General features: G+C 39.7%; 1 protein-coding gene across 5 annotated transcripts in view; it reads right to left on the bottom strand.

Moving 5' to 3' along the window:
* Positions 1 to 1,177: 1,177 nt before the first annotated feature.
* The window catches only part of LOC128684957 (uncharacterized), a 124,593-nt gene continuing 101,702 nt past the window's right edge, over positions 1,178 to 24,068 (bottom strand). For all 5 annotated transcript variants that reach the window (XM_053771467.2, XM_070087087.1, XM_070087081.1 and 2 more), the window contains one exon: positions 1,178 to 1,815. In XM_053771467.2, coding sequence (XP_053627442.1) covers positions 1,713 to 1,815 — 103 coding nt within the window. In that variant the 3' untranslated portion in view covers positions 1,178 to 1,712. The remainder of the gene's footprint in view (positions 1,816 to 24,068) is intronic.

Below are 24,068 nucleotides of genomic sequence, written 5' to 3'. Positions count from 1 at the left end.
GGAAGCATCATGTCCTGTAGTACCCGGTTTGCGGAAAGGGAGAACAATGGCAGATTTCCACAGCTGGGGAAGAACTCCTTGTGCCCAAATAAGATTGAAGAGGTGTAAGAGGACTACAAGGGCTGACCGATGTAAATGTTGTAACATACGAATATGAATGTCGTCAGGCCCAGCTGCCGATGATCGGCAAGCTGAGAGCGTTGCCTCCAGTTCTTGAAGTGTAAAAGGCACATTATACTGTTCTTCTCTGAGAGAAGAAAAGTCCAAGGGTACTAACTCTCTGGCAGACTTTGAGGAAAGAAACGAGGGGCATAGATGGAGCCCTCGGGAAATACGGACCAGATGTGTGCCAAGTTCAATAGTTCACACACTACACAAAGGAAGAAAAAATAGAGCACTGCAGATGTCACCAGCAACTCCATGGCCACCACCTCCATGCCCACCCCAGGAGTGGCCACCACCTCTGTGGCAACCTGTTCTACTCTCAATAAAAATATAAAGGCACTATGAGTATTCTTACACACCATATACTAAAGTTAAATACATTTATAGATTTTTCTTGAAGTGAATTTTTGGCATATCTTCTGAAAGTCAACCATTATCTATGAACTGATCATTACGAGTTTTACACAGTTTATTCAGGGGACATTGTTTGATTTTTGGATGAACTAACATTTGTTAAATCACTTCCATTTTTGCACACCAGGCATGTAAAATGCAAAAAAATTTGAAGACAAAATTTTTTTTTTTTAGTATCATAAAACATGTTATACATTATTTGACTTTACCAGAAATTCAATTTGGCATTGTTTTATCATTTCTGATTATCAAAGATAATTTCGAGATTGCTAATATTGACAACTTTTGAAATAAATGCTGCCATGTCCAACTTTTATGAAATGGCTTCAACAGCCCAGTTCTAGACCAGGCCTCCTGGTCTAAAACAAGGTCTTATTCCAAAACCAGCTATTCATCTCCCTTAAACATACATCAGTAAACTCGGATAATTAATTCCTTGGCTTGCATTACCATCGTCAGTGGGGCTTTTTAGCTCTGAAATGTGTGTGGATGTTGTGAGAATGAAATGACAATAAAAAGGTATGTACTATATATACAGTACATTATTAGAAATAGAAAGATCAGACTCAAAAGATCAAAAAGGTTCAATACAAAATAACAAAATTAATAATTTATTAGCATTCTTAAATAACTGTACTGCATATTTCTCTCAATGCATGAATGTATTCTAATATGCAATACTGCATAAAAATAAAAATGGCCACAATACAAACAATTAAACAAGGGTGAGTTTTAAGTGAACTATTTCAGTGTCACAAACTTAAAATAAATTACTTTTCTTTGCCCTTAAATAAATTTGAAGCTGCTTTCTTATGTAAATATGCTTATGAAAAATAGTTTTCTTTTTACAACATATATAAAAATATATGAAACTTATACATAACCACAAACTCTTGGCCAGACAATGAAATTCTTGAGATCATATTATTCATTAAAGCAAGGATGGTACTAATTATAGTTTGAATTAAGTTTTAGTCAATTTTCATATACAATGGAAGCAATAATTCAGGGTGTAAACTATTATATACATCTAAGATGAAAGAATGTTAACTTTTCTGTTTTATCAAAGAAAAATATTAGAAAACCATTTCACAATGTTGAGTACTGAAACAGTATCCTACACCAGAGAAAGGTTATGTCTTTACTGGGGTTACGGCTGGTAGAAGAGATACACCTAAATCTTCTATGTCAACTGCCTTCTTTGAACTGCAAGATGTTCCACAGCACTTCTTTGACCTGTTGTAAAATAATACACAATTATTACTTGCATTTTTAAATTCAGTGATAATATTATTAATCCTTAACACTTTAACTGTCCACTATATACATTCACTCGAAAAAAAAAAAAAAAAATCATAGAAAAAAAGCACATTTTTTAAATGTTTTAGAATAAAAAAAAATTAGGGTCAGTACTTACCGAGATATGAGGCCGAGAAGTTGGCACTGGATGCTCATGTGACGGCAACATGGAGTCCTGCCGCTTGCAGAAGTGTTGCCGATATACCTTTTTTTCTATTTTTCTTATTATTTTATATAATTTTTATGTTCTGATAATTACAATTTATAGTAGTTCTTGTCATTTCATAACCAATCTTTGTTCTGACACTAGTATTAGGTACTCAAATTGTCACAAACACACTGACAGGTGAACATTTACACCTGCCTTGGTCATTTACTATTGTCTTGGAATATAAACAAAGTATTTATAGGTCCCAGCAATGTTTTGGATATGTGGAAGTATATAATAATAATGAGGAGAATGAGAAGGAAAATGAGAAGGAGAATGAGAAGGAGAATAAGAAGGAGAATAAGAAGGAGAATGAGGAGAAGGAGAATAAGAAGGAGAATGAGGAGGAAAAAGAGGAGGAGAATAATAATAATAATAATAATAATAATAATAATAATAATAATAATACATAATAATAATAATGTCTAATAATAATGCCTAATAATAAGTTCCCTTGAAGCATGAAAAACAAAATCTACCCCTGACAGTGACATGATGAGGGGAGATAACATCTGATTTATAGGCCCCCAAACCTTGATAGGGAGTGCAGTAAGCTGTTATGGGACGAAATTCATAAGGCATCTAGATATGAAAATGTTGTGTTAATGGGAGATTTTAACTTTAGACAAATTGATTGGAACAATATGACAGGAAATCTTGAGTCTAGTGACTTTCTTGATATGGTTCAGACTGCTTTTTAGAACAGGTTGTGACAGAATCAACTAGAGGAAACAATCTGCTTGACTTGGTTCTTGCCAACAAAGATTCACTAATTAATAGTCTTGAGGTTAATGATGAGCATGGGGAAAGTGATCACAAATCACTTAGTTTCAATATATCATGGAATTACCCAGATAACTGCAATCAAATCTCTGTCCCAGATTTTCGCTTGGCCGACTTCATGGGACTGAAAAATTACTTGGGTGGGCTAAATTGGGATGTCCTGACTATGGGTCAGGTAGGTGATCTTGGTTGCCAATATGACGTTTTTCAGAGCATAGTTCTAGCTGCCCAGACAACTTTTGTTCCAAGTAGGGAAATTAGATCTAACAAAAATGATCCCAAATGGATGAACAATAGATTAAAACATCTCATTGGTCAAAAGAGAGGCATACATAGGCGTATCAAAAGAGGAGATGGGCAGTTAAGAAATCAATATATTCAATTAGAGAGAGAAATAAAAAAAGGAGTAAGAAAAGCAAAAAGAGATTATGAGGCTAAGGTCGCAAGGGATTCAAAGACTAACCCAAAAGGGTTCTTTCAGATATACAGAAGTAAGAATAGGGACAAGATTGGCCCACTTAAGAGTAACTCTGGTCAGATCACTGACAGTGATAAGGATATGTGTGAAATTCTAAATACCTACTTCCTCTCAGTTTTCACCCAGGAAAATACTAGCGATATTCCTGAAATAATAGATTACGTAGAACAGGATGATAATAAACTATGTATGATTGCGGTAACTAGTGACATGGTCCTCAGACAAATAGAGAAACTAAAACCAAACAAATCCCCAGGTCCTGATGAACTGTTTGCAAGGGTGTTAAAGGAATGTAAAGAGGAACTTAGCATATCTTTGGCTAATCTTTTTAACGTATCACTACAAACTGGCATAGTGCCTTATAAGTGGAAAATGGCAAATGTAATACCTATTTACAAGGCAGGTGATAGGTCCTTGGCTTCGAACTATAGACCAATAAGCCTTACCTCTATAGTGGGAAAATTGATGGAATCAATAATTGCCAAAGCAATTCATAGCCATCTTGACAGGCACAGATTGATTAATGATTCTCAACACGGTTTTACAAAGGGGCATTCCTGTCTTACGAATTTACTAACTTTTTTCACTAAGGTGTTTGAGGAGGTAGATCATGGTAATGAATATATTGTGTATATGGACTTCAGTAAGGCTTTCGATAGAGTTCCACACCAAAGGCTATTGAGGAAACTTAGGGCTCACGGAATAGGAGAAATTTTTTCCTGAGTAGAGGCATGGCTGACAAATAGACAGCAGAGAGTTTGCATAAATGGGGAGAAATCAGAATGGGGGCACGTCACAAGCGGTGTTCCTCAGGGGTCAGTGTTGGGCCCGCTGTTGTTCACAATTTACACAAACGACATTGATGAAGGAATAAATAGCGACATAAGCAAATTTGCTGATGACACCAAAACAGGCCTTCCAATTCATTCTAATGAGGACATTAGAGCACTCCAGGATGATTTGAATAGACTGACGCAGTGATCGGAGAAGTGGCAGATGCAGCTTAATATTGACAAATGCAAAGTTCTAAATGTTGGACAGTTAAATAACCATGCCACATACAAAACTAAATAATGTAGATTTTAATACTACCGATTGCAAAAAGGATTTAGGAGTTCTGGTTAGCAGTAACCTAAAACCAAGACAACAGTGCATTAGTGTTCGCAATAAAGCTAACAGAATTCTTGGCTTCATATCTAGAAGTATAAATAACAGAAGTCCTCAGGTTGTTCTTCAACTCTATATATCCTTGGTTAGGCCTCATTTAGACTATGCTGCTCAGTTCTGGTCACTGTATTACAGAATGGATATAAATGCTCTGGAAAACGTACAAAGGAGGATGACAAAGATGATCCCACGTATCAGAAATCTTCCCTATGAGGATAGACTGAAGGCCCTGAATCTGCACTCTCTCGAAAGGCGTAGAATTAGGGGGGATATGATCGAGGTGTATAAATGGAAAACAGGAATAAATAAAGGGGATGTAAATAGTGTGCTGAAAATTTCCAGCCAAGACAGGACTCGCAGCAATGGTTTCAAGTTGGAAAAATTCAGATTCAGGAAGGATATAGGAAAGTACTGGTTTGGTAATAGAGTTGTGGATGAGTGGAACAAGCTCCCGAGTACAGTTATTGAGGCTAAAACGTTGTGTAGTTTTAAAAATAGGTTAGATAAATACGTGAGTGGGTGTGAGTTGGACCTGACTAGCTTGCGCTGCTGGGTCTGGAACAGTGCTCCATCCTTGAGTGGGGATGACCAGACTGGGTGGGTCATTGGTCTAGTTCGGGGGGGGGGGGGGTACATGGACCTGCTCTGCATGGGTCAGTAAGCCTGTTGCAGTGTTCCTTCTTTTTTATGTTCTTATAAGAGCTGAAGTTTGATGAGCATACACGAGGGTGAGGGAGGGTGCAGCTGATAAGAAAATATTAGATGATCATCCCCCTCCCTTTGTTTTTGCTGGTACACAAACATTTCTATCTGTATTTGTCTGTCTGTCAAGCTCTGTCTCAGAGAGCCACAAGACTGCGTCATCACATCACATTTACTCACATCTTCAAGCAGACTATAACACTTTGTCTGGATTTTTGGGTTATCCTAGGTAATTTATACTACGTATACTTGTATTTATGTGTACCTGTGAGACAGAGATAGACAAAGACAGATTGAAAGAGATAGAGACAGATAGACAAAGCCAGAGACAGACAGAGACGCAGATAGACTGAGACAGATAGAGAGAGAGACAGATCGTCAGACCCTAAACTTGGGGTTAACATGACTTTCCTCCTAAAAGAGGAGTGTTAATATGACATTACATCAGTGAATCCTTGGTGTTTGCCGCACTGTGCTCTAGCTGGCGCTCAATTTAACTAGCGCTCCCACAAGGTACTAAGTGGTCCCAGATTTTTTTAATACTGTGCACACCGAGTGTTAAGACCAATTCTATGCTGACCAGGCATCTCAAGCCAATCGTGCAAAATTTGGAGGCAGGAAAATTAAAACGTATATATACGTTTGGGGCGCTATGCCTAAGAACGTATATATATGTTTGGACCATTTAGGGGTTAAACTGCCCAAATGTAGATCTACATTTTCCCTGCTAGCACTCCAAATATTTTGGAAAAAGTTTTTTTTTTTAATTATAGAGGGCAATTTTCTGTGTAAGAAAAAAAAAAAAAAAAAAAATCTAGGGTCAACACTTCCCGAGATGTGAGGCCGTGAAGTTGGTGATGGATGCTCACCTGAGGGCAACATGGAGTAATGCCACTTGCAGAAATGTTGCTGATATACCTTTTTTCTCATTTTTGTTTTAATTTATATAATTTTTATGTTCTGATAATTACAATTTAAAGTAGTCCTTGTGATTTCATAGCCAATGTTTGTTCTGAAACTAATACAGTGGACCCCCGCATAACGCTATTAATCCGTTCCTGAGAGCTCAATGTTATGCGAAATTATCGTTATGCGAATTAATTTTCCCCATAAGAAATAATGGAAATCAAATTAATCCGTGCAAGACACCCAAAAGTATGAAAAAAAACTTTTTTACCACATGAAATATTAATTTTAATACACAAACTTAAGAAAACATGCACAGTTACATGACACTTACCTTTATTGAAGATGTGGTGATGATTGATGGGATGGGAGGAGGGGAGACTGGATGGTTTTAGTGTTTAGAAGGGGAATCCCCTTCCATTAGGACTTGAGGTGTCAAGTCCTTTTCCGGGGTTGCTTCCCTTCTTCTTTTAATGCCACTAGGACCAGCTTCAGAGTCACTGGACTTCTGTCGCACAACATGTATGTCCATAGTGGCCTGTACCTCTAGTTCCTTTATGACTTTCCTAAAGTGTTTCACAACAGTGTCAGTGTAATAGTCACCAGCACGGCTTGCAATAGCTGACTGAGGGTGATTTTCATCCATGAAGGTTTGCACTTCAAACCACTTTGCACAGATTTCCTTAATCTTTGAAGTAGGCAACTTCTTCAATTTCTCTCTCCCCTCCTCCGAAGCAATTTCCTCAGGTGTGGCCTCTTGCTGTTGAAGTTGATCTAGCAGCTCATCAGTGGTTAGTTCTTCATTGTCCTCCTCCACCAACTCTTCCACATCCTCCCCACTAACTTCCAACCCCAAGGACTTCCCCAATGCCACAATTGATTCCTCAACTGGCATACTCCTCTCAGGGTTAGCCTCAAATCCTTCAAAATCCCTTTGGTCTACACATTCTGGCCAGTTTCTTCCAAGCAGAGTTCAAGGTCCTCTTAGTCACTCCCTCCCAAGCCTTACCTATAAGGTTTACAGCACACACAAATTAGCCTTGAGGATATTCTTTTGCCTGAACGCTCTGGGAGTTTCAGAGTGATACACTATTAAAGGCTTCACTTTGCAATCACCACTAGCATTGGCACACATGAGAAGAGTAAGCCTGTCTTTCATAGGCTTATGTCCTGGGAGTGCCTTTTCCTCCTCAGTAATGTAGGTCCTGCTTGGCATTTTCTTCCAAAACAGGCCTGTTTCGTCACAATTAAACACATGTTCAGGTTTCAGTCCTTCACTGTCTATGTACTCCTTGAGTTCCTGCACATATTTTTCAGCTGATTTTTGGTCCGAACTGGCAGCCTCACCATGCCTTATCACACTATGTATGCCACTACACCTCTTAAATCTCTCAAACCAACCTTTGCTGGCCTTAAATTCACTCACATCACCACTAGTTGCAGGCATTTTTCTAATTAAATCCTCGTGCAACTTCCTAGCCTTTTCACTTATGATCGCTTGAGAGATGCTATTGCCTGCTATCTGTTTTTCGTTTATCCACACCAATAACAGTCTCTCAACATCTTTATTTTTTTATTTTTATTTAGAAATTTTAGCATACAAACAGAGGTACAAAAAATACAGGTAAGAGCAGCATGCCAAAGCCACTTATATGCATAGCATTACGGGCTGGCTTAAAATTAACTTAAGATTAACTAAGCAATGATGAAATCAGTGATAAGACATTATTGTAAACAGATAACTATAAAATACAAATGAGTATTACAAAGACAGGTCCTATGGTTGCATGCATTTCTGTTCATTCAGTAGAATGGAGTATTCTGTTAGGTAGTGTATTTAAAAAAAAAATAAAGTTAGGTTTAACATTTGTGTGATACAATTGTGAGTAACATTTAGGATATACAATTTATATGGTTCAGTTATTCAGTATTTATTTGGTTTTGAGTGAGTAAGTGAACTTTGAGAAGAGACTTGAATTTATAAACAGGTAGTGTTTCTTTTATATTTACAGGTAATGAATTCAAGATTTTAGGGCCTTTTAAGTGCATTGAGTTTTTGCATAGCGTGAGATGGACACGAGGAACATCAAAGAGTGATATGTGGCTTGTATTATGGTCATGTGTTCTGTTGAGGTTGGCAAGGAGATGTTTGAGGGGAGGGTTAATATCAGAGTTAAGTGTTCTATGTATGTAATAAGTGCAATAATAAGTATGGATGTTTTGTATGGTGAGTAGGTTGAGTGTTTTGAATATTGGTGGAGTGTGCTGCCTGTAGTGAGAATTTGTTATCATTCTAACTGCAGCCTTTTGTTGGGTAATTAGTGGTCTGAGATGGTTAGTTGTTGTTGAGCCCCATGCACAAATTCCATAGGTGAGATAGGGGTAAATAAGAGAGTGATAAAGGGCCAGGAGGGCTGACTGTGGAACATAGTACCGTATCTTCGATAGTATGCCTACAGTCTTGGAAATTTTCTTAGAAATTTGTTGTATATGTGTATGAAATTTGAGTCTATTATCGAGGTGGATTCCTAAGAATTTTCCCTCTGTTAGCTTTGTGATAGGTGATCCGTTTATCGTTATGTTAAGAGGTACATCTGTAGCTCTGCTACCAAACTGAATGAAGTAGGTTTTGTCAATGTTTAGTGTAAGTTTGTTAGTCCTCATCCAGGTAGATATTTTCTGTAATTCGGTGTTTACAGTATTGGCTAGCGTGACTGGGCTCGGGTGAGAGAAGACGTATGTGGTGTCATCTGCAAAAAGTGTGGGTTTGAGTAATTGCGAAGCATTTGGTAGGTCATTTATGTATAGGAGAAAGAGAAGAGGGCCAAGGACACTTCCCTGTGGGACACCAACTGTAATTGGTTGTGCGGAAGAGCTTGCCCCATTTGCGTACACATATTGGCTTCTGTTGCTGAGGTATGACTTGAGATAGTTGAGGGAGTGCCCTCTAATACCATAGTGTGACAATTTTACGTGGAGCAAGTCATAGTCAACTGTATCAAAAGCTTTACGTAAGTCAATGAAGATCCCCAGTGGGACTTCTTTTTTCTCTTTTGCAGTGTATATATGTTCTAGCATGTGTATAATAGCATCATTAGTATTCTTATTAGGCCTGAATCCAAATTGGCAGGGGTTGAGAATGTTATGGGAGATGAGGTAGGAGTGGATTCGTTTATGAATTAATTTTTCGAAGATTTTTGAGAGAGGGTGTAAATTGGATATTGGCCTATAGTTATTCAACTCTGTTTGGTCTCCTCCTTTATGGATCGGGGTGACCCTTGCTATTTTGAGAACTGTAGGGAAGGTGGAGGATTCAATGGATTTGTTAAAGAGTGTTGCAATGATTGGTGATAGTACTTGTGACGCTTTTTTGTATATAAAGGGTGGTAAGGTATTTAAATCTCCTGCCTTGTTTTTCAGTGCGTTGATAATAAGGGAGACTTCGTATGGGTTAGTCGGAGCTAGGAACAGTGTGTTCGGGTAGTTGCCAGTGAGGTAGTCATTTGGTGGGGTATCTGAGCTTGGGATATTATTGGCAAGGTTTTGACCTATAGTGGAGAAGAAATCATTGAGTCTGTTTGCTGTTTCTGTTGGTGGGAGTTGGGGTTCATCTGATTTTGCTAATTTTATTTCGCTATGTCGTGATATCTTTTTTGTTCCCAGAATTTCTGATAGGGTCTTCCAGGTCTTTTTTATATCACCTCGTAAGTTGGATAATCTGTTCTCATAATACAATTTTTTTGCCCTTCTTATCAGGCTGGTTAGGATTGACGAGTAACGTTTTGTTTGGTCTCTGGTTATGTGACCCATTCTGTACTGTTTTTCATATCGGTGTTTTGTATTTATGGATTTGAGAATGCTGGGTGTTAGCCAGGGACTGTTCAGTCTCTTAGCTGTCATCTGTTTAGTTTTTTTAGGGCAGTGCTTGTTATAAAGGTATTGGGTCTTTTTTAGAAAATTATTAAAACATTCGTCAATATCTGTATAGATTTCTAGCTCAGTGTGCCAGTCAATGTTTGTTACTGCTGTTGTGAAGTTATTAATGGCTGCCTCATTGTGAAGTCTGAAGGTGACTTTAGTAGTGTCTTGGGGTATTTTACCAAGAGTTGTTATGAGGAAAGTAGGGTAGTGGTCTGTGGTATTGTCTGTAATTATGCCTGATTTTAAAGGGGATATGGTGTTGGTCCAGATGTGGTCAAGTAGGGAAACACTAGTCTCTGTAACTCTTGTAGGTTTTGTTACTGTTGGTAGCAACATGCAGTTACTCATTGTGTTTGTGAATTCAGTAATGTGTGGGATTATATAAGATGCATGAGCGTGTTTGATAGGAGTGAATGGAGACAAATGGTTTTTAATACTTGACGTGCTGTTGGAGTGTGAGCAAAGTAACATTTATGAAGGGGTTCAGGGAAACCGGCAGGCCGGACTTGAGTCCTGGAGATGGGAAGTACAGTGCCTGCACTCTGAAGGAGGGGTGTTAATGTTGCAGTTTAAAAACTGTAGTGTAAAGCACCCTTCTGGCAAGACAGTGATGGAGTGAATGATGGTGAAAGTTTTTCTTTTTCGGGCCACCCTGCCTTGGTGGGAATCGGCCAGTGTGATAATAAAATAATAATAAAATAATAATATAAGTTGTGGTGAACAATAAAGTGGTAATCAAATAAATGAGCTTTGGAGTATAATGGCAAAATAGTGAACTTATTAACTTTAGGACCTGAGAATAGCACCTTGATTAGTTTAACAATTGCAAATATATGATCTAAGGTAGTTATATAGAGCTAAAATAAAGGACAAAAAAAATATATAAGGGACTACAATTGAGTAATGGTAAACAAGTTAAATGGACAGATAGTCACTATGAAATAATATTGGTTTAGGAGTAAGATCTGATTTGTAATATTAAATAAGTTGAGCAGTTTATTGCACAATAAAAAGTAAAAAAAAAATGAGGTAGTTGGTACTAGCTAGCAAAAGATAGTTTTGGTACTTGCAAAAAAGTAATTGGAATATACACTAATTGCACACACAATAAAAAGTGACTAAAAAAACAAGTAGTGGTAAACAAAATTAAATGGACAGGTAAGAACAATGAATAATGGTAATGTCTTGGTTATAATATGATAGTAAGATGGTAGACAAGTACAAAGGATAATATAAAGGTTGGAGTTGAATATGCAAACTTGAAAATTTGGCAACAAAATGTTATGGGAAGTATAAAATAATGTTTAATGTACAAAAGTAAAATTGACTGGTAGTAAATATGGTGTTTAATAAAATTTTAGTAAGTAATAATCATTACAAAAAAAGTGAAAAAGTAATGTTTATTTCATTCAATATTGCACTGGTAGTTATACTTGAGGTTATATGGCAGTACAAGGTAATTAAGAGTACTCTAAGATAGTAAATGTGGTATAAAACAGGTAAAGGTAATTAGACAAGTAATGGTTATTAGATGTCAAAAATGTTAAGAGTAAATTGAAATTATAGTAAAAATGATAATTAATTTTAGTAGGTAATATCAATTGATAGTATTTAAAAAAAAATGAGGTAGTAATATGGACAGAGAAAGTATCAATTCAGCTAATGTTTAAGCAAACAATAGTAAATAAGAAAATTACATAAGGTGACTTATGCTTACTAGTAAAATCACAAAAAGAGGTAGTTGATTATTTAAATACTAAGAGATTGTACAATGAAGTTTGAACAATAATGGAGCAAAACATACACTATGCTACGTAGGCTTTTAAGTTGGACATTGTTTAGTTATTCTCTGTAAGATTAGTATCCCTGAGAAATCGTGATAGATCATTCTCGTTCGTGATTGTGTACAGTTGACCTTCATTTGTTTTCCTAACAAGAATTTTCCCATCCCGTGTGAAGTATTGGTGTATTGTGTCGTTATTCTCCCGCTTAAGTTTTCTGACTCTATACAGGAGGTTCTGACGTTTTTTGGTAAGACACTCGTTTATGTATACCTCTTTCTTTACTTTAATAGATGCAATAATTAAGTCTTTTTTCCTGTCATGTGAGTGGAATCTAAGCATAACACTTTTTCTACCATGGGATCCTAATAACCTGGCTTCTTTTATTTCAGACTCAGGTACAATAACACTTGTTTGGTCCTTTATGATCTGCAGAGTAATTTCTTTACTGTTTGTTTGGTTCATATCACTGGGAAAAAGTGGACTGTTAACTATTACTGCGTCCGATAGTTTATCTTGTTCAGTTTTATCTTCTTGGAGAGCAAAGTAGTCACTGAACTGGTTATCTAAGTTGTTCTTCCATTCTTTTACTGCTTCTTCAACCTTTGTATTAAGAGATATTATTTGTTGGGTATGGCTATCTATGACTGTCTGGATGGTCTTGCCACAGTTTGTCATTCCTGGTGTTCATAACTTTTGTTCAAGACTGTGGATATTGTTCTCGAGTTGTGTCATCCTGGTGTCTTGTTTTGTTAGCGTCTCTCGAAGATTCATATTTTCAATAACTAAGTTGGAGATGCATGACTTTAGGGTATCTGGATCGTTGGTCATACCTGAGAGACTACTTGGTAGGTTGAATCCGGGGAAGAGAGGGGAGGATGGGCTGGTGGCAGCCATGTTTGTTGTTATTGTTGTGGTGTCGCCTTGAGTGGTGGTGAGTGGGGTGGTTGCTGGGCCGGCGTCCTCCTGACTACACTTGTTGAATAGTTGATTTTTCGGCGTTTTCTTGCTGGCCTTGGTGCTGTTTCCTCTTAGATTGCGCCTCATAATACTACAGGAATTGTTGTAGTTAAGAAGAAGTTGTAGTTATACAAAGTTTAGGGTTACGTTGTTCGGCTGGCAGCGGGGTGTTGCTTTCGGTTTGTGGGCAGTCTTCCTTTGATCTCTATTATGTTCGATTTGTAGGTATCACTGTTGGTAATCTTTGGTCATTCTGGGTGCTACGTTGGGTAGTGCAGTTTTGCATGTAACTAGGTCATCATAGGAGCATTGGTAGCTCTGATAGTTGGAGAAAAGTACGGAGCTCGGAGGTCGCTGCTGCCACTACCGCTGTATCAACAATGAACTTGCGATCACTTGCGATCTCTGTTTCGAAAGCACAGTTAAACCTTTGGCAAGAACAGCTTCCTTGATTGCCGTTCTCTTGGACACAATAGTAGCGATGGTTGATTGGGGTTTACTATACAACCTGGCCAGCTCGGAGACACGCACACCACTTTCATACTTAGCAATGATCTCTTTCTTCATCTCCATAGTAATTCTCACCCTTGTTCCTGTAGGGTTGGCACTAGAAGCTTTCTTGGGGCCCATGGTCACTTATTTTTCAGGTGAAATCACTATAAAAAGGCTGTAATAATACGAAATGTTCCGATTGTATGCTTGAATGTTACCGTGGAGGCTGGCTTGTAAACAATGCCACTGGGAGAACAAGTGATGCTGGCTCAGGCCGCATGGACGTGTCTAAGACGAACCGCGTTGAGCGAATTTTTTAGCGCTATGCGAGGCAAAATTTTAGCGATAAAATGTATTGCTATGCGGATTTAACGCTATGCGATGCCAACGTTATGCGGGGGTCCACTGTATTACGTACCAAAATAGTACTCAAATAGTCAAACACACAGGTGAAAATTTTCACCTGCCTTCGTCACATACAATTATCTACAAATACACCTACCATCCGACTTACGACCTGCTTGACTTACGACCGTGTTTTTTTTTGCCAAATTTCTGGGAAATAAACAACTATTTGTGTTGTACACAGTGTTTATCCTAAACCTTACAATATAAAATACAGTACTAACAGCATAAAAAGTAAAGTAAAACACGAAATACCAAAATAAAACAACAAAATAGTCATTACAAAAATGTGATGTTGATATTCAGTAGTAAAGTTCGACTTACGTCCATTTTGACTTGCAACCAGTTTCTCGGAACCGAATTCAGTCGTAAGTCGGATGGTAGGTGTATATAAAAAGTATTTACAGGTCCCAGCAATGTTTTAAACATGCTGGAGTATACACAAAACTCTTTGAAGCATGGTGTAAGACGAGTGTCACTCCACTGCTGACAAAGTCGGACCGAAACGTCGTCATAAGCTCCTCTCTTCTATGTGTATCGTTCCAGTCACGGTATTGTGCCTTTTTTGTTATTTGTTATCCATAAAGGTTTGCCACTTCAATCCACTTTGCATAAATGTCCTTAATCTTTGAAGAAGGCAACTTCCTCCATCTCACTTCCTCCTCCTCCTCTGAAGGAAATTCCTAAGCTGTGGTCTGTTGGTGTTGCACCTCAGGCTCTAGCACCTCTGCAGTGGTTAGCTCTTCATTGTCATCCTCCACCAACTCTTCCACATCCTTGCCACTAACCTCCAACCCCATGGACTTCCCCAATGCCACAATAGATTCCACAACTGGCATAGGCTCCTCAGGGTCAGCCCCCAAACCCTTCAAAATCCCTCTCGTACACATTCTGCAGAGTTCAAAGTCCTGCAAGTCACTCCCTCCCAAGCTTTACCTATAAGGTTTATGCAACTGAGGATACTGAAGTGATCTTTCCAGAACTCTCCTAGGGTCAATTCAGTGTCTGAGGTCACTTCAAAGCACTTTTGAAACACTGCTTTGGTGTACAGTTTTTTGAAATTTGAAATGACCTGCTGGTCCATGGGCTGGAGGAGAGGAGTGGTGTTAGGAGGCAAAAACTTGACTTTTATGAAACTAAACTCCAGCACCAATCGCTCTTCCAAGTCTAGAGCATGAGCAGGAGCATTGTCTAATACCAGGAGGCACTTGAGTTTCAATTTATTTTCCAGGAGGTATTTTTTCTAGTGGGGCCAAACAGTAATGCATGGGTCCCTAGTGACCCATGCCTTACTGTGTGCTCTCCACATCACACACAATTTAGTCTTCACGACACTCTTTTTCTTGAACATTCTGGGAGTTTCAAAATGATACACGAGTAAAGGCTTCACTTTGTAATCCCTGCTAGCAATACTACAAAACATGAGAGTTAGCCTGTCTTTCATAGGCTTGTGTCCTGGGAGTACCTTTTCCTCCTGAGTAATGTAGGTCCTGTTTGGCATTTTCTACCAAAACAGGCCTGTTTTGTCACAACTGAACACTTGTTGGAGTTTTAATTGTTCAGCTTCTATGTACCCCTTAACCCTTTCAGGGTCGGCAGGCCCTCTCCTAAACTTGTTCTCAGGGTCAGAAATTTAAAAACAAAAAATAAATAAATTTCATATGAAATGATAGAGAATCTTTTCATGATCATAATGACACCAAAAGTATGAAATTTGATGGAAAACTTATGGAATTATGCTCTTGTGAAGTTAGCGGTCTCGACGATGTTTACGCATCGGCGATTTCGCCCAATTTGAGCCCTATTTTCGGCCAATTCCAATGTACCAGTAGACAAAAATCATAACTATTTTGCTAGAACTCCATTTTTTTTCTACCGAATGAGTACAAGAAACAACCCATTTACCGATTTCAACTATCCAATAACGTGGTCCGAAATTGGCAATTTTGCCAATTTCACACAAATTTCAAAAGATGCCAATTTCCAAATAGGGTCCAGAGTAAACAAGAGACATTCCTGGCACTAAAATAACATTTCCTCTGTTAATTAGTCACATCCCCAGGGCTCTATTACATTTCTTTTGCTTTCCACTTTGAATTTTTATTTTCACAAAAAAAAAAAAAAAAATAGAAGATTTACTGTTATGCAGACTACTACATTAGTGTAGAAATGGTATAAAAAATATCAGCGCACTTGTGAAAGAATATTAGACTCACCAGTTGACATGTATTGGATGCATGGCTTGATTTATTTACTTTTGAACATTGGCAAAAATCGAACATTTCTGCTAATTTGAGCGCCATTTCAAGGTACTTTTCATTGTGAAACCAATAAAAATCATCTCAATTTCTGTAATGTCTCTTTCCATTCTATAAAATGAGACCAGGAAAACTAGAATACAACCATAAATAGCATACAAATATACACTGCAAAGTCGCTGTTTTAAACCAAAAACACGGAGTTTTTTTTTCTCATTACGCACCGTGTGCTGCAGGATTTTCTTTATACTGCGCAAACTGACCACATAGATCCATTCTTTCATATGTAGGCCCACCAGCTTTCTCTCGCTACATTTGAAGGCACTAGAATTTATGCATAGTAGTACATCACCAACCCTGGCATGCAAGCCGTACTAGTATGGCACCAACCCTGAAAGGGTTAAATTCCTGCACATATGTTTCAGCCACTTTTTTGTCAGAAATGGCAGCCTCACCATGCTTTATCACACTGCGTATGCCACTACGATTCTTAAATCTCTCAAACCAGCCTTTGCTGACCTTATATTCATCAATATCAACACTAGCTCCAGGCATTTTTTTTTTTTATTAACACACTGGCCGATTCCCAAAAAGGCAGGGTGGCCCGAAAAAGAAAAACTTCCACCATCATTGTCTTGCCAGAAGGGTGCTTTACACTACACTTTTTAAACTGCAACATTAACACCCCCCCCCCTTTCAGAGTGCAGGCACTGTACTTCCCATCTCCAGGACTCAAGTCCGGCCTGCCGGTTTCCCTGAATCCCTTCATAAATGTTACTTTGCTCACACTCCAACAGCACGTCAAGTATTAAAAACCATTTGTCTCCATTCACTATCAAACACGCTCACGCATGCCTGCTGGAAGTCCAAGCCCCTCGCACACAAAACCTCCTTTACCCCCTCCCTCCAACCTTTCATAGGCCGACCCCTACCCCGCCTTCCTTCCACTACAGACTGATACACTCTTGAAGTCATTCTGTTTCGCTACATTCTCTCTACATGTTCGAACGACCTCAACAACCCTTCCTCAGCCCTTTGGACAACAGTTTTGGTAATCCCGCACCTCCTCCTAACTTCCAAACTACGAATTCTCTACATTATATTCACACCACACATTGCCCTCAGACATGACATCTCCACTGCCTCCAGCCTTCTCCTCGTTGCAACATTCATCACCCATGCTTCACACCCATATACGAGCGTTGGTAAACCTATACTCTCATACATTCCCCTCTTTGCCTCCAAGGACAAAGTTCTTTGTCTCCACAGACTCCTAAGTGCACCGCTCACCCTTTTCCCCTCATCAATTCTATGATTCACCTCATCTTTCATAGACCCATCCGCTGACACGTCCACTCCCAAATATCTGAATACATTCACCTCCTCCATACTCTCCCCCTCCAATCTGATATCCAATCTTTCATCACCTAATCTTTTTGTTATCCTCATAACCTTACTCTTTCCTGTATTCACTTTTAATTTTCTTCTTTTGCATACCCTACCAAATTCATCCACCAACCTCTGCAACTTCTCTTCAGAATCTCCCAAGAGCACAGTGTCATCAGCAAAGAGCAACTGTGACAACTCCCACTTTATGTGTGATTCTTTATCTTTTAACTCCACGCCTCTTGCCAAGACCCTTGCATTTACTTCTCTTACAACCCCATCTATAAATATATTAAACAACCACGGTGACCTCACACGTCCTTGTCTAAGGCCTACTTTTACTGGGAAATAATCTCCCTCTTTCCTACATACTCTAACTTGAGCCTCACTATCCTCATAAAAACTCTTCACTGCTTTCAGTAACCTACCTCCTACACCATATACCTGCAACATCTGCCACATTGCCCCCCTATCCACCCTGTCATACGCCTTTTCCAAATCCATAAATGCCACAAAAACCTCTCTAGCCTTATCTAAATACTGTTCAATTATATGTTTCACTGTAAGAACCTGGTCCACACACCCCCTTCCTTTCTTAAAGCCTCCTTGTTCATCTGCTATCCTATTCTCTGTCTTACTCTTAATTATTTCAATAATAACTCTACCATACACTTTACCAGGTATACTCAACAGACTTATCCCCCTATAATTTTTGCACTCTCTTTTGTCCCCTTTGCCTTTATACAAAGGAACTATACATGCTCTCTGCCAATCCCTAGGTACCTTACCCTCTTCCATACATTTATTAAATAATTGCACCAACCACTCCAAAACTATATCCCCACCTGCTTTTAACATTTCTATCTTTATCCCATCAATCCCGGCTGCCTTACCCCCTTTCATTTTACCTACTGCCTCACGAACTTCCCCCACACTCGCAACTGGCCCTTCCTCACTCCTACAAGATGTTATTCCTCCTTGCCCTATACACGAAATCACAGCTTCCCTATCTTCATCAACATTTAACAATTCCTCAAAATATTCCATCCATCTTCCCAATACCTCTAACTCTCCATTTAATAACTCTCCTCTTCTATTTTTAACTGACAAATCCATTTGTTCTCTAGGCTTCCTTAACTTGTTAATCTCACTCCAAAACTTTTTCTTATTTTCAACAAAATTTGTTGATAACATCTCACCCACTCTCTCATTTGCTCTCTTTTTACATTGCTTCACCACTCTCTTAACCTCTCTCTTTTTCTCAATATACTCTTCCCTCCTTGCATCACTTCTACTTTGTAAAAACTTCTCATATGCTGACTTTTTCTCCCTTACTACTCTCTTTACATCACCATTCCACCAATCGCTCCTCTTCCCTCCTGCACCTACTTTCCTGTAACCACAAACTTCTGCTGAACACTCTAACACTACATTTTTAACCCTTTGACTGTCGCGGTCATATATATACGTCATAGGAGATACCATGTTTGTGTTTGAAGTATCTATACGCATAAATTCTAGCGGCTTCAAATCAAGCAGGAGAAAGCTGGTAGGCCCACATGTGAGAGAATGGGTCTCCATGGTCAGTGTGCACCATATAAAAAAAAATCGGGGAGCCAGTGGTGCATTGTGGGAATACCATTTCAGTCGTCCTTTTTCAGCATGTCTAGCAGTAAGAAATATGTGACTCCCCAGCAAATCTGGGACTCTTCTCTTCCCAAGTGATGCTCTAACACAGATGGAAGTGTTATTGAAGATCAATTTCATGATTTCGAGGAGTTTGAGATAAAAAGCAATGGAGGAGGAGGAGGAGGAAGAAGAGGAGGAGGAGGAAGAGGAGGAGGAGGAAGGAAGGAAGGAAGGAGGAGGAGGAGGAAGGAAGGAAGGAGGAGGAGGAGGAAGGAAGGAAGGAGGAAGAGGAAGGAAGGAGGGAGGAGAGAGGAGGTGGAAGGAGGGAGAGAGAAGGAGAGAGAAGGAGGGAGGAGGAGGAGAGGAGGGAGGAGAAGGAAGGAGGGAGGAGGAGGAAGGAGGGAGGAGGAGGAAGAAGGGAGGAGGAGGAGGGAGGGAGGAAGGAGGAGGAGGGAGGGAGGAGGAGGAAGGAGGGAGGAGGAGGAAGAAGAGGAGGAAGAAGAGGAATAATAATAATACCTAATAATAATAATATATAATATGTTCCCTTGAGGCATGAAAACAGTTCACACCATGACAGTGACAAGATAAGGGGAGATAACATCTGATACGAGCTGACCTTTGATGAGCGTAAAGGAGGGTGGAGGGAGGGGGGCAGCTGTCCATATGTCAAGAGCCAGGAGGAGGAGGTGGAGGAGAAGGAGGTAGAGGAGGAGATGGAGAAGGAGGAGGAGAAGGAGAATGAGGAGGAGGAGGAGAAGGAGAAGAGGGAGGAGGAGGAGAAGGAGAAGAGGGAGGAGGAGAAGGAGAAGAGGGAGGAGGAGAAGGAGAAGGAGGAGGAGAAGGAGAAGAAGGAAGAGGAGAAGGAGAAGAAGGAAGAGGAGAAGGAGAAGGAGGAGGAAGAGGAGGAGGAGGAAGAGGAGGAGGAAGAGGAGGAGGAGGAGGAGGAGGAGAAGGAGGAAGAGGAGGAGGAAGAGGAGAAGAAGGAGAAGGAGGAAGAGGAGAAGGAGAAGGAGGATGGGGAGAAGGAGAAGGAGGAAGAGGAGGAGAAGAAGGAGGAAGAGGAGGAGGAGGAGGAAGAGGAGGAGAAGGAGGAAGAGGAGGAGGAGAAGGAGGAAGAGGAGGAAGAAGAGGAGGAGGAGGAGGAAGAGGAGGAGGAGAAGGAGGAAGAGGAGGAGGAGAAGGAGGAAGAGGAGGAGAAGGAGGAAGAGGAGGAGGAGAAGGAGGAAGAGGAGGAGGAGAAGGAGGAGGAGAAGGAGGAAGAGGAGAAGGAGAAGGAGGAAGAGGAGGAGGAGGAAGAGGAGGAGGAGAAAGAGGAAGAGGAAGAGGAGGAGGAAGAGGAGGAGAAGGAGGAAGAGGAGGAGAAGGAGGAAGAGGAGGAGGAGAAAGAGGAGAAGGAGAAAGAGGAGGAGGAGAAGGAGGAGGAGGAGGAAGAGGAGGAGGAGGAGGAGGAGGAGGAAGAGGAGGAGGAGAAGGAAGAAGAGGAGAAGGAGGAAGAGGAGGAGGAGAAGGAGGAGAAGGAAGAGGAGAAGGAAGAGGAGGAGGAAGAGGAGGAGGAAGAGGAGGAGGAAGAGGAGGAGGAGAAGGAGGAGGAGGAGGAGACGACGACGACAACGACCAACAAACATTTGTCTGTCTGTCTGTCTGTCAAGCTCCCTGTCTATCTGTCTAGCTCTGTCTCAGAGAGAGCCACAAGACTGTGTCATCATCACGTTTACTCACATCTTCAAGCAGAGTATAGCACTTTGTCTGGATTTTTTGGGTTATCCTAGGTAATTTACAATATGTATACTTGTATTTATGTGTACCTGTGAGACAGAGATAGACAGACAAAGAGAAAGAGAGAGACAGATTGAAAGAGATAGAATGAGGGAGAAAGATAATTAGATAGAATGGAGGGGAAGCAGCATCCGACCCCATTGTTTTGACAGGCGGGAGGGGGAGGGAGTAATGAGACAATATGTCATTTTCACAGCTGCCGACTCCTGACTCAAAACAATTATAAGCCACACACTAGCACACAAGACAAGCTTGCTGAAGGAGTTTTATGAAAGTATCTAGTGACTATATATGTGTATATATATTATAGAAACCAGAAGCAAGAAGGAAGGGCAGGAATGAATTAAGGACTAGATGAAAGGAAGGAAAAAAGTAAGGAAGGACAGATGAAGGAATGTAGGAAGAGAGGTGGAATGCCCTCCAGGTAGCCTCCAGGTAGGAAAGGAATGAAGGAATGATGACACACGACCATTTACCTAGGATAACTACATAACACAACTGCCTGCTAATACTTTGTAGAAAACTTCTCAGACGAGGTGTTTTGTCTTTGCACATAAGAAAAACTTCCACAAAAATGCACACACACTGATTTTATGTGTGAGGAGTGTAAAACACCACTGTGTATGACACCATGTTTTATGTGTGAGGAGTGTAAAACACCACTGTGTATGACACCATGTTTTATGTGTGAGGAGTGTAAAACACCACTGTGTATGACACCATGTTTTATGTGTGAGGAGTGTAAAACACCACTGTGTATGACACCATGTTTTATGTGTGAGAGTGTAAAACACCACTGTGTATGACACCATGTTTTATGTGTGAGGAGTGTAAAACACCACTGTGTATGACACCATGTTTTATGTGTGAGAGTGTAAAACACCACTGTGTATGACACCATGTTTTATGTGTGAGGAGTGTAAAACACCACTGTGTATGACACCATGTTTTATGTGTGAGAGTGTAAAACACCATTGTGTATGACACCATGTTTTATGTGTGAGGAGTGTAAAACACCACTGTGTATGACACCATGTTTTATGTGTGAGAGTGTAAAACACCACTGTGTATGACACCATGTTTTATGTGTGAGAGTGTAAAACACCACTGTGTATGACACCATGTTTTATGTGTGAGAGTGTAAAACACCACTGTGTATGACACCATGTTTTATGTGTGAGAGTGTAAAACACCACTGTGTATGACACCATGTTTTATGTGTGAGGAGTGTAAAACACCACTGTGTATGACACCATGTTTTATGTGTGAGGAGTGTAAAACACCACTGTGTATGACACCATGTTTTATGTGTGAGGAGTGTAAAACACCACTGTGTATGACACCATGTTTTATGTGTGAGGAGTGTAAAACACCACTGTGTATGACACCATGTTTTATGTGTGAGAGTGTAAAACACCACTGTGTATGACACCATGTTTTATGTGTGAGAGTGTAAAACACCACTGTGTATGACACCATGTTTTATGTGTGAGAGTGTAAAACACCACTGTGTATGACACCATGTTTTATGTGTGAGGAGTGTAAAACACCACTGTGTATGACACCATGTTTTATGTGTGAGGAGTGTAAAACACCACTGTGTATGACACCATGTTTTATGTGTGAGGAGTGTAAAACACCACTGTGTATGACACCATGTTTTATGTGTGAGGAGTGTAAAACACCACTGTGTATGACACCATGTTTTATGTGTGAGAGTGTAAAACACCACTGTGTATGACACCATGTTTTATGTGTGAGAGTGTAAAACACCACTGTGTATGACACCATGTTTTATGTGTGAGAGTGTAAAACACCACTGTGTATGACACCATGTTTTATGTGTGAGAGTGTAAAACACCACTGTGTATGACACCATGTTTTATGTGTGAGTGTAAAACACCACTGTGTATGACACCATGTTTTATGTGTGAGGAGTGTAAAACACCACTGTGTATGACACCATGTTTTATGTGTGAGAGTGTAAAACACCACTGTGTATGACACCATGTTTTATGTGTGAGGAGTGTAAAACACCACTGTGTATGACACCATGTTTTATGTGTGAGAGTGTAAAACACCACTGTGTATGACACCATGTTTTATGTGTGAGAGTGTAAAACACCACTGTGTATGACACCATGTTTTATGTGTGAGTGTAAAACACCACTGTGTATGACACCATGTTTTATGTGTGAGTGTAAAACACCATTGTGTATGACACCATGTTTTATGTGTGAGAGTGTAAAACACCACTGTGTATGACACCATGTTTTATGTGTGAGAGTGTAAAACACCACTGTGTATGACACCATGTTTTATGTGTAAGAGTGTAAAACACCACTGTGTATGACACCATGTTTTATGTGTGAGAGTGTAAAACACCACTGTGTATGACACCATGTTTTATGTGTGAGTGTAAAACACCATTGTGTATGACACCATGTTTTATGTGTGAGTGTAAAACACCACTGTGTATGACACCATGTTTTATGTGTGAGGAGTGTAAAACACCACTGTGTATGACACCATGTTTTATGTGTGAGAGTGTAAAACACCACTGTGTATGACACCATGTTTTATGTGTGAGAGTGTAAAACACCACTGTGTATGACACCATGTTTTATGTGTGAGAGTGTAAAACACCACTGTGTATGACACCATGTTTTATGTGTGAGAGTGTAAAACACCACTGTGTATGACACCATGTTTTATGTGTGAGAGTGTAAAACACCATTGTGTATGACACCATGTTTTATGTGTGAGAGTGTAAAACACCACTGTGTATGACACCATGTTTTATGTGTGTAAAACACCACTGTGTATGACACCATGTTTTATGTGTGAGAGTGTAAAACACCACTGTGTATGACACCATGTTTTATGTGTGAGGAGTGTAAAACACCACTGTGTATGACACCATGTTTTATGTGTGAGAGTGTAAAACACCATTGTGTATGACACCATGTTTTATGTGTGAGAGTGTAAAACACCATTGTGTATGACACCATGTTTTATGTGTGAGAGTGTAAAACACCACTGTGTATGACACCATGTTTTATGTGAGAGTGTAAAACACCACTGTGTATGACACCATGTTTTATGTGTGAGAGTGTAAAACACCACTGTGTATGACACCATGTTTTATGTGTGAGTGTAAAACACCACTGTGTATGACACCATGTTTTATGTGTGAGTGTAAAACACCACTGTGTATGACACCATGTTTTATGTGAGTGTAAAACACCACTGTGTATGACACCATGTTTTATGTGTGAGTGTAAAACACCACTGTGTATGACACCATGTTTTATGTGTGAGTGTAAAACACCACT

The sequence above is a fragment of the Cherax quadricarinatus genome, chromosome 2, assembly GCF_038502225.1.
Source record: "Cherax quadricarinatus isolate ZL_2023a chromosome 2, ASM3850222v1, whole genome shotgun sequence".
Classification (NCBI taxonomy): Eukaryota; Metazoa; Arthropoda; class Malacostraca; order Decapoda; family Parastacidae; genus Cherax; species Cherax quadricarinatus.
The sequence above is the reverse complement of the archived record's forward strand: the minus strand, read 5'-3'. Positions and strand labels throughout refer to the sequence as shown.